Source organism: Austrofundulus limnaeus, unplaced genomic scaffold, assembly GCF_001266775.1.
Source record: "Austrofundulus limnaeus strain Quisiro unplaced genomic scaffold, Austrofundulus_limnaeus-1.0 Scaffold14, whole genome shotgun sequence".
Classification (NCBI taxonomy): Eukaryota; Metazoa; Chordata; class Actinopteri; order Cyprinodontiformes; family Rivulidae; genus Austrofundulus; species Austrofundulus limnaeus.
Window position 1 is genome coordinate 3,907,898 of NW_013952416.1, and position 12,124 is coordinate 3,920,021.

Sequence of the window (12,124 nt, forward strand, 5' to 3'; positions counted from 1 at the left end):
CACACACACACACACACACACACACACACACACACACACACACACACACACACACACACACACACACACACACATATATATTTGTTTTCCTATACCAGATTTAAGTGAGGACATCAGAAGTGAATACTAGATTAGACTACATGTTATCTATTAAATGTGCCTTACACAAAACATACGCATTCAGATTTATCTAAACAATAACTCTGAKTATGTGTTTATTAATATTTTCACTAATCACAAATTATTCAGAAGTGAGACAACAAACAATTAAAATGGTGTGTATCTTGCCTCTGAAAACATTTTTTTTTTTTGTTGTGTGAAAGATATTTGTGACGCTTTTATAAGAATAAAGTGAGTATGAAAGAGCAACATGTGCAAATATCCTCATTGTTTTTCAACCATCTGCCTCTAGTTTTTACAATTTGTCTCCGAGACGAAGAGCATCTTCATCTGTTGTATAATTAAAACAAGATTTATTTTAAATAATTAGCTTTTATAGGACTGTAAAAGTATTGGAAAGTATGAAAACAAGGGGTGTTTTTGCATTAAAATACTCTCAGCCAGCAAGTTTCTAAGCAATTGCTGAAATGCAAAAGTGAATCTCTGTTTCTGCCATATATTCAGTGTTGTTGTTTCTTTATTTATCTTGAATATAACATCTGTATACATATATAAAAAACAGGTGGGGGTAAAAAGGGGTAGGATGAATTGAATGTCAGTCAAGTGCTAACAAACGTTGGTCTGACTGTCTTTGAAATAGGAGAATTTCTTGAGAACGTTTTGTGTACCGGTAAGTCATTTTTGTGAGCAAGTTTTGAGTGTAATCACAATCGGTCTGTCAAAGTATTATTCCAGACGTCATTGAGAGACTCTTGAAAGACTAACACTGAATATGCCTGGAACAAAAGTGTCTCGCCTCGTCTAAAAGGGACTTTTTCTCCTGTAAATCTGGCGCAGCTAGATTGAGATCACCAAACTGCATGAGCAAACATAAGCCTGCCTCAATTCACAGACGCACATCAGATGTGCAGTCAGTTTCAGCAAATTAAATCAATCAGCCATTTCTCAATGCAAACTGAAGCTTGATATGCTTTATGACAGTTATAATCTGTTTGGGCTGTGATAAAAAATCAACAATAAAGCACATCCACCTGGCAGATTGGTATTGTGCTTTAATGTGTTTCTGTTTAGTTCTGCACAGGTGCTGAACTGAAAAGGCCTTATCACAAAAACACCAGGAAGTCACACGGTAAAACTACAAACAACGTGCAGACCATTTTAATTGTTTCATCCATCCACTCACTGTGGTCATAAGGTTTATTTAGATGTTATTGCTTTCTACGTATTGCACTCTGTTAACGATAAGAGAAAAACTAGGGTGTCTAAATGCAGTTTTTTCATTTGCAATAAGTGCATTAAGCTGATGATAAACTTTTATGAATGGAGGAGAGGCAGGATATAGTTTAATAAACACTCCCTGGCTCTTACCATTCCTCCATTACTCAAGCCCTGAAGGGTACTTCATAGGCACAATGAAGGGAAGAAGAAGATTACACCGTGTTTAGTAAAGTGGACGTCGAGAGGCAGCTGTAGCCTGTGCAATAGGTGGCAACGTATTTTGTGTATTTATTCTCTCCGGGAAGTGTTTACTCTCTAGTAGCATAAAAAGGATTGATTTGAACTAACTTGCCTCCCATAGAGCTTCCAAGTGGGTGTTGTGGAAAATCCAGCCCGGTCGCTAGAACTGATTTCTAAAAACAAAAACGAATTTAGCCAAACTGTGCATCAACAAAGACTACAGCAATGTGTGCAAGCAGATAAAACAAACACAGAGGATAAAAGCCCTAAACCCATCAGATGACTGAAGAAGTTTTTCTAGTGCTTCATATATCCATATTTACACTGAAAGCAGAAGCTGAATAAAAACAGCTTTGAATTCAAGAACACTACTTTTGTTTGTCTGTATTTTTTCATATTATGCTAATACTTTCTTTAAATATTTAAAGATTCTTATCTTAAAAAGGGGGTATTATGTATTTTCCAGGCACATAGCTATACCATCAAGCAACCTTCATTTGTTGTCTATCTAAAAGCCTTGAAATTGGCCTCTGTCTCTTTAAGAACCTCCTACCGTTTCAGACGCTCCCACTTCAGCATGTTTTCACAACAATGCTTCGAGGGAGGGGTGCTCTGAGTGGTGGGAGCTCAGCTGGGAACTGAGTTCCAGGGAGGAGCTTTGCACAAATAGGCGGTGCTTTAGCGTTTAGGCAGCTACACACTGCTACCACAGGAGATTCAAGGATTTCTCAAACATGCATGAATGAGTCAAAGCCACACTCTGTGCATGTTTTTGACAAGGGAATGACATTATAACAAGATATAAAGCTTAAAAAAACCTATTTTGCAAATATTATTTGGTACAACTACGTCTTTCTACTTTCTGTAAAACCAACTCATTATCAGAGTTTTCATAAATGTTTGCTAATCTGTCTAAGCTCTGTGTGTTGGATTTTTATGTGCCGAGAAGACAAAAACAAGTGCTCTGTGGTGGTGTCCAGAAATACTTTTTATATTTACACGGTCAGAGGCATCAGTAATGACTGAAATCAGTGAGTGTATGCAAGCAGCTGCCTGTAATTGTGGCCAAATTGCACTCACTCATTCTAAACTCTGTAAGATTGGAACTCATTGTGTAGATGTAATGGCAATTTGGTAATCAAGTGAAGCGTTTCTCTATGAGAAAACTATTATCTTTGCTTTGGATACAAGCATATGGAGTCAAGAGTGTTTGGACAATAAATATGTCTGATTTTTTTTTTTTGTTTTTTGTTTTTTACAAAATTCACACATCTGCAGTTAATTTGTATGAATTTTTCATATTTTTTCCAACAGAATTGCCTGAAAATACACATCCTTGTTACCATGCTTTGTTGCTGACCTGCCTCAGTATTGTAATTCTTGTTTTGTTCTTGGCAATAAGAGTTCCTGCTGAGGTGTAATCAAATCACGAAAATCTGTGCTTTCCTGCTTTGTGTCACCAGTGAACCAACTTATAAACAGCCCTTGTCCAAACAGCAAAATTGTGTACATAAAACAGCTGATGGCTTGTTGGTGAGCTGCCAGAATTTAGGTGATTAAAAGCTTCTTTGTTTGCTTTTATCGGCAAAGTGACACTGAGCTCTGTGTTTATGTTATGCTCTTTTAGTTTGCATACTGCATCTTTTAATTAATTGAGCCTATTGAAGTTTTGTAATGATTTCACTAATAGATGCAGCTCAGGAATCTGAAACATGTACATGTCTGAATAACAATAAAAGAGTAGTTCTGGTCACTGAGTGTAGTCATTACTTTATAAAAACATAGTCAAGCTGACGACTTGTTTGTTGCTCAAATGACAGCTCGCTGTTTTTCTTATCCTGATTGTTCTGCACCAGAAAGGTCTGGTTGCACACGTTGCTGCTTTAAACATATTTAACTGCAAATACATGTATTTTGGGGAAAAAAAACAACTAATTTCTTTGCCTCATTTATAATATGTCCTCCTGTTTTAATTTAGAAACAGTTAATTAAAAACATTGATGTCATACTGTGGAAAAAGAAAAGAGCACACCCTTATCATTTTTAGCCTTTTTTGAGTTTGCATGTGCATGTAAATGTATCTATGCTCTAGCTATGCCTTCCTTTGATATCTTTATTAGAATATAAACCATTATACAGATATGACACTGTACTTTTTATAAATTAATAATTAGTGCCTTTAAAGTGTGAAATCACAATAACCGAGCACGATCCAAAACTTAAAATCAAGTCGTGTGCACTAAAACAATCCATTAGTATTCATGCTATACATCTTAGGGATTTGTGGCTCAGAAAATGTCCCCCACCCCCCAAACACACACACACACACACACACACACACACACACACACAGCTTAAGCCTACCAGACTTCCTAGTTTCGATGATGAAGAGTTGTTTCTGTGTTTAAGCAGACCACATCCATCCATGCCCAGAGCATCCCTGTGGTTTCCATAGACACGAGGCCCACCGGCACCCTCAGATGAGGAGCGCAGACGTCTTTCCATCCGCATCACTTCATGGTAGGGGCTGGCACTGTTACACAGAGAAGCTGGAGGACCGGAAGAAACAAAGACAATCAAAGAATCAGAAATATCTCGAAATGAGATGGAAACGTTGACGTATAATCCTCTCTTTATTAATTTCTAAAGCAGTCAGACCTACTGCCTCTGGGGAAAAGGGGGCTCTTTCATAAAACTAAATGACAAAACCACTTTTACCTCGTCAACTTTTTAAATGAAGTTAAAACTTCCTTTTCATGAAAGCTGTTCAGCTATATTGCCTTTTGTTCAAATTGTATTTATTGCTTTGCAATAATCAAGTTTATTCAGATTACCTACACCAAGATTGCTTTGTAACAATAAAACTAGAAAATGAATGTTAGATTTCAGGGGAAATACTTCTCAGAAAGAAAAGTGGAAGATTGCAGTAATTGCTCRGCTGTAATCTACAGGAGCATGGAAGTGAAGCAAAGAGACAATATCATGTCCTCGCAAACAGCAACAGGCTTTTAAAACAAAACAAACACAAAAACAGGACTTGATGCCAGCCATTTTCTCTCTTACACTTTCCACCCACACATGCACTCACACACAGTAGATGCTGTAGTCTCACTGTATGTAATGTGCATTTTTGTTTTTGTACAAGATGACTCTGAAAAATGCATAAGAACAAAACTAATGCCACGTTTTTTTTAACCACAAATCTTTGCAGCACTGCGGGAGTTACATCAGAGGGCTGTGGTTAGAATTAATACAACAAATCTTTGTTGTTGTGGAGTCCAATAGATAAGCTCATCTATTTTTTATGCAGCACTATCTGTGGTTCCTGCTGTTTGTTAYTGAACACTTTACAGTGTAATCAATATTCCTCTGCATTCCTGCAGGCCTGGATTCTAACACAATGTGTCTGTTGTTGTGTTTGAGCTAATGTTTTATACTAAAATACAGCAGGCCTCAAGCACTGACTAAATGATTGTTGGCAAATCATCGTGTCAGTTTTGTAATGCACAACGTCACATTCTGTATCACTCCAAGTCAAATTTGCAGTTTCTAGCACAACAGACAAATGACTGCAAGAGTATCTATTTTAAAATGAATTATACTTTTRGTACACTACATATTCTGATAAAGGATCAATTCTAAACTTATATGTTGTGTACCTTTTTTGAATGAATGCCCTCTCAGCTTTGACTGCAGCACATTATTGACACACTAAAGCAACATACCAGAAAATGAATAAAGTAGCTACTTTAATGTGAAACCTAATCACAATACTAAAATATRAACTTGCTGCCTGAAGTAACTATTCATTTTATGAGCTACTAAAGTTAAAAACTTAGCCACTGTTTTATTCTCAGACAGAAGGCAAATAACTGTGACAAAATACTACTAATAAAGTGTTTTTGTTTAGTTTCTCAGAAGTGAAAACAATTGTGTTTACTTAGGAGCAACTTCTAAATGAATTTTGAACCTAYTTTGAGCTGTATCTAAATTTTTGGGGTGAAACGATACAGAAAATTCACGATTCGGTTTGGTTCAATACTTTGTCTCACGGTTCCCATGCCCTTTTTAACTTGTATTTTATTTAAATTAATTATGAACATTTGTTTAACCTCAAAAGTACAGTTTTTAAATTAAAGCTTGTTGAAACAGCAAGTTCATCAGTGGATCTGCGCTCGACAATGCAGCCTAGGTGGAGTAGTCGAACACAGAGCATCTTCAGAAGACAAGCTGATAAAATAAATTTAAAATATCTGTATTGTTCGATACAAGTGTGTATTGAAACTAAAGCACTGTACTGAACGGTTCGATACGAGTACATGTATTGTTGCACCCCTAYTAAATATYTACATATATAGATTTTTTTAAACCTAGTAAACATTCTCAAAACMTTGAAAGACTTTATCTTTATTCTKCATATGTCGACACTATTTACCTTACATTTACAAAAACCAGCTTGAAATTTTACTGAATTTGTTTAGACCACCAGTACAACTAGAACTATTTTATAATAAACTAATACATTTTTATAGGCGTCCATGTTTTTATAGATTTGGTAGTAGTAAAACGWATCATTAAAAAAGTGAATCATTTGAACAAACTAATAAATGTTTAGCATCAGACAGAAGTATTGTTGATTGTTAAAACACTTTGATTAACRGTCGACACACAAGAACAACACATAAATAGGAAAGTGACAGAAGCAGCTTCTGTGTGTATTTTCTGTATCTCTCCTGCAATAAAGATTAAACCTGCTTGTGTCGGTGTGTGTCAGGGACTTTGCTTATAAATCTGTGTTTCAGTGGCAAGTGTTTGCTTGYGTTTCTATACCTGCGTGTGGTTTTCTCAAGTGAGAGGACCTGGGTTCATGGCAGCCGCAGAAGCTTCCTCTTTCTTGAAAAGAGAGCGTGTGTCTTGCCCTCCGTTCGGATTTCTCGGGGTTTGAGTGGCAGCCCTCGCTGCGAACCCCTCCCGCTTCGCTCTCGCTTGTGGTTTCTGTGTGGTAACCCGTCTTCCTCTCCAGCACCGACTCCATCCTCTTCTCTGCTGATTCTTCCTTCCTRGCTTCCTGCCTCTCTTCCTCCCTCTCCTTCCGTTCTTCCAGTGATTGTTCCTGCAGAGGCAGGCAGGGTACAGCTGTCTCTGGCTCCGAGAGGGAAACAGCTGTTTCATAGTCTGTGTTGTTGGCTGTGCTGGTGTCAGGGAGTAAAGGTTTCTCTGTGCTTGATTGGGCTGGAGTGAAAAAAACCTGAGAAGAGAACATTTCACCGACTATAATGAAAACAGTTTTGAGAAGCTATCTGATTCCTTCACAGACAGAAGTTCCTGCTTCATCTAACATTAGSTAGAAGAGAATCTGAACATTTCACAGAGCATCACTTTGGCTTGTAAACTTTGTTTTCATTTGGTTTTGAAGATACTGKTTGTGACAAAAACTGGAGAAAAAAGCAGAAGTTGTTTTGAAGGAGTGTTTGAGAGCTCAAAGGTTTTTAAATATTAATGCCAGTTTTGAGACGTGAACATTTTATTCGTTTTCAAGCCTGAGTTCCTTCAACAGAAAGAAAAAAGCTCAGTTCTCCGTTTTACTTTAATTTTTAGATTCCAAATGGTTGTCAGAGCGCTTCTGACATCATTTCAGCTTTTAAAGATGTGGAAGACAACTTAGGAAAGAAAATCTTGCATTTATTTTTTTTTTATTTAATATCGCAAATTACTTTTTTTTATATGTGTTTATAAGTATATTGTATTATATTTATTATATTAAAAAGTACGCCAGCATGGTGCAACATTTTCATRAAACTCAAGCAACGCTGATTTATATTTTAAATATGCGCTATACAAACACAGGAATGGGCCAATTACCAGTTTCCAGCAGGTGTACCCAACAGTTAAAAGGTCACAGTGTCAAAACTGCTACATATTTCTGCCACACTGTTCTTACAGTTTGAATTCTTATTATTAGGAGATTGGAGACAAAGTGTCTGTTTTCTGATCCTAAAGTGGTTTAAAATGTGTTCTGAGTGCAGAAAAAAGCTTACACAGAATTTAAATGGTGACTATATGTTCAATAAATTTTAAATTACTATATGTAAATACAATATTTAGTAWTACTGTGCTATTATGTCACTAAAAAGAAAAAATAAGTAGGTCCTCTGGATGGGTTCTTCTTTAGTGAAAAGTTTCGTCTCTCCTCCAAGAGACTTCTTCAGTTTGATGAGTTTCAGGTGAACTCAGCCTTATAAGCACTGCCTCCATATGGTGGACAAACAAGTTAGTCACATGCAAAAGAGGGCCATCGCCTAACAATAGGCTTGTTTTTTTCTTTTTGATTTTTTCTACCTGGATTACTGAGATGCATCAGGACCTGTTATATCATTATTAYGCTGTATATAATGTTATTTAAGCACTAAAGAAATAGTAACTGTATTTTTGTTTTTAAATAAAAGCAAAGTTTTGTTGTATTACTGTGAAACTGTGGTTTTTATACAGTCTACAATCTAATCCAGACCTATGCCTCATATACAGTTATTTATATAGGGTTTCAAAGACTCTTGGATGAAACTAGTGCACTACCTGGGAAGCAGAGACTGCCACACTGAAGCTCTCTGGTGCCGGTGCGGGGTCAGGTGGAGCAGGATCAGTGACCAGTCCAGGAACATCGACAGGATCTGAAGTCGCACCAGGACTGGGAGCTGGGAGTGCATCCACCTCAGATACTGAATCCTCTGTGATGGGAATGAACTCTGAAGGAGTGATGGCTGTAGTTCGATCTTCTGATATTATCGGGGACTGAAGGGAACTCTCAGCACCAGCTCCCATCAGTTCACCAGGCCATGAGCCCGGGGTGAGCCCCCCTGCCCCTGGAGTGACGGTGGTGGAGCTTGAAGGTTCCAGATTGACCTCTGGGGGTCTGTGGTGATCAGATGTGCGAGAGAAGCGGTGGTGAGCAGAAAAGGACTTGGGCAGCAGTTGTTTCTTCTGGCGTGACGAGCYTCTGTTGTTATTACTGCCCGCGCTGTAGTCGTCGAGGAACCCGGAGTCGTCCCCTTCATTGGCTCCTGAGTTGCTAATGCAGTTGATGAACACATTCCGGTTGGTGGTGGAGGAAGACGAGGAGGCCTTGTCAAAGTCTTCCGTCTGAGAACGCGGGATCTTCTTCTGCTTGTGGCTGCCAAAGCCGAACGAGTGGCGCGACTTGGACCGCCTGCCGCCCTCGCTGAACCCTGCTGACGCCGACGTTGTTATTGTCTGCTGGTCGTTTCCGTTGGCGTCGGGAGTCTGCGTCAGGGCGGGCGCAAGGTTCAGGTTGATGGGCTGGACACGTGGGTCGCTGTTCCGCTTAGCCGTGAACCCAAGAGACGGCGCGCGGAAGAGGCTTCGGCGTTTGCCCGTGCTGCCGGAGCTGGAGTTGGTGCTGGAAGGCGACGAGGTGTGGACGCCATTTCCCACGCCCCCTGAAGACGGCGAGGAGGGGAGAGACTCCTGCCTCTTGCTGCCACTGCGGCGGAAGATTGGCAGGCGGGAAACAAGCGTGGAACGGCGTGAGCCCGATTCGCTCATTTAGAAGCCGAAGCAGGGAGGCGCTCTGGAAAAAGCAAAGAGACAGAAAGATTTCACCATAAACACACGTGAACATAAACCAGTTGTGCAGACGTGGTTCACCCCTCTGTGATCCTCATTTTTCAGCACAAACTGAGATCAAACTATTTTTTTAGACAATACGTTCTCCTGTGCAGCAGGTAAAAAAATCTRACACAACAAAGCTCTCCCACACTCATGCACAGATGTTGCATCCATACGTTAGGCAACTGCAGAGGAGAGATTTGGCTTTTTTTTTAATGAATGCAAATAGCTTCACAGGCTGTTTAAAGAAAAATCTCATAATTCTCACACTGAATGTGTTGAACAAGTTTTTGCAACTTATTTACCCTGCAGAGGCTTCAGATGTGAATGGTTCTGTCACATTTATGAGACAATTTTTGCTGTTCAATTACCGGTAATGAATTCAGACACAAAAACACAGCAGTTTACTCTGCTGCTGCGTGCTGGAGCCTCGGTGTGAAAACTCAAAGAAGAAAACCTTTGCAAAACTCAGCTGCCTGAAAAAAATAATTAAATACAGAGCCGAAACTTGCATAACTTTTTTTTACGCGTACACACGGCATTCTAAAAATCCCCATTTTTGATGCGTACTGTTGACTTCTTTCTAGTACACAATGAGAGCAAAGATTAGTGCTTTCACTAGTTTGTAAAATCCCCTAAAAATGAGCAGTGTTTTTTTATTATTCATTCAACGTAGTTTATAAATAATAGCTTCAATGTAATCTGACACCTGCCACAACAAAGATTGGTTTCTGTGATGAGGTCAGATAACATGATCTGTTCAGAAACACAAAACGCGTAACCCAAAAAAGGCATGTTCTAATTCTTTTTCATTGTGGTTATTGCTGGTGTGAGATTTGCATGGATGACTAAGTGGTTTAAGATGCTAGCTACTTCACTGAACACAAATCTGACAACTAAATAATGTAGAGACAAGACTAGCCCACAGGGAGAYTGCAGGTTTAATGGAAGTACTGAGAGCATAACAAGCAAAAGGAGACATAAGAAAAGATAAATTAACTGTAGATTTCTTTTTACAAATGCAAGAATTAATTACCTCCCTTATCGTTAATGCCTATCTCAGAAAGCAGAAAGAGTGGCAGCAAAAAAAAGGCTTATTCATTAAACCATCATTTAAAAACTTCCACTATGGTTTAACAATTAGCAAATCTCTGTCAATACATTGTAGGCAGGCTTAAGGTTGAAACTGATCAAAGTGCTCATTCGTCACACAGGTTTTCAAAGTTTTCTATCAAAAATAAGACCTACTTACAATTTAGTCTTTGTAACATTGAAGAAGCTGCCTTCAACCAGTGAGAGTGTTTTCTGTTTCTGTAATAAGCTTACATTAACACCCTTTGGCTGAAGTGGCTAATTAGAGTCTCACCTCCGGGACAGTTCATTTGATCAAGGTCCAAAAATGATGCAAATCTGATATTTTAACACAATTTTACCAGGTCTATATTATAACAATTAACAGCTGTAATATAAAATTAACTAACCAAAAAACTTCACTTGAAGCTTTATGTTTTTTGCCCCACTATTTGTGAAAAATAAGCTCAAAGAATGGGATAAGTAGTGAGTCCATTCAACAGATTTTGCTTTAATCAAGACAACAACCATGTGTCAGCAATGTGAGCGGTGGATGGATGTGCCAGCGGGGTTGTCCAGGGTGTGAACGCAAACAGCTGAAACCAAGTTTATGGAAGGGAGAGGCAGAACGGTAAACACACGGGCCCAGCTCTTCTAGCCCGGCAGAGGCCAGGTGAGCCACACTAAGACGACCTTCATCGCACGTCATTAACCAGTCGTCTGTGATAGGCTGAGAAGTCCTTCGAGACAACCGTGGGTGCGTCGCAAACACACAACCATTAGACCAGACCTTGGCACTCTGACCTGGCTCATTAAGACAAGCTTAACATCCTTCAGATACACAGTGACTAAAACAGGCTGGTAATGTGTCTCTTGTTCAGCTCACCAAAAAGGAAGAAAAAATCAATCTAGTGAAGGATAAAAGTTTGGGGCTTTTAAGGACAAAAATATCAGGCTGATTACGCTCACATTAATATAAGTGAAAACTGTACTCATTATCTCCAATCACTGAAAGGGATAGACAARGTTTTGCCAATGTGTGTATAAATCTGTAGTGTCTGTAAATATCTCATGAATCACTCTGTTTTTTTTACTTTCGCAATGTAATCATTGGATGCACAGCTGTATAAATCATTAACTTTTGAAGTTAACACCATTCAAGATGGCCACGCAACCCTAGCACACACAAACACTGCTAACTCCAATAATTTTACCAAGGTTGAGTGAAAGTAGGTGTATATGAGAGTCGTTCTCAACGCAGCTTTTCAGGGCAAACAGATCTCACAGGATCTCAAAATTGACAAGGTTTAACCAAAACGGCTACAACTCCATCTCTTCTGGGCAGAAGAGCTTATTCTCAAAATTTGGTATAGGAAAGGTGGCAAGTGATACGCTTTTCTTTAAGGAATGCTAGGTTTTTAAAGAGTCTGTGCCAACTAAAGTTGACAAAACGAAAGCATACACACGAAAGCACGGTATCTTCCTCAGTTGTTAAAACACAAGTGAAACAAGCTATGTTAGAGAAGTAACACTTAACCTGTTATCAGTTCCTCTTCCCTTTACCGTTAATGATGGTTTTGTTGTTTATCTGCTGATAATTTGCATCAGTTCCATTTGAACATAAATAAAAAGTTTCAGTAGAATTCGGACAGGAAAATAATTGCTCTTTTTGTACTGTATTAGTTTGAGTACCAATGATTCAGGATTGGTACAAATATAGTGATTCATCATGATCACCAGTAACTTGGAAAAAAAGGCCATACAAGGGGTGTGTGTGTGTGTGTGTGTGTGTGTGTGTGTGTGTGTGTGTGTGTGGGGGGGGGGGGGGGGTGCTCTGCCATGATGAAGTTCG

The 12,124-nt window shown here is 38.9% G+C and overlaps 1 protein-coding gene across 5 annotated transcripts in view; it reads right to left on the bottom strand.

The window, feature by feature from the left end:
- ccser1 (coiled-coil serine-rich protein 1) overlaps positions 1–12,124 on the bottom strand; it is a 119,675-nt gene that overhangs the window by 104,603 nt on the left and 2,948 nt on the right. For all 5 annotated transcript variants that reach the window (XM_014002729.1, XM_014002728.1, XM_014002730.1 and 2 more), the window contains exons 2-4: positions 8,152–9,163; positions 6,409–6,826; positions 3,943–4,127 (exon numbers count right to left, since the gene is read on the bottom strand). In XM_014002729.1, coding sequence (XP_013858183.1) covers positions 3,943–4,127; positions 6,409–6,826; positions 8,152–9,138 — 1,590 coding nt within the window. In that variant the 5' untranslated portion in view covers positions 9,139–9,163. The remainder of the gene's footprint in view (positions 1–3,942; positions 4,128–6,408; positions 6,827–8,151; positions 9,164–12,124) is intronic.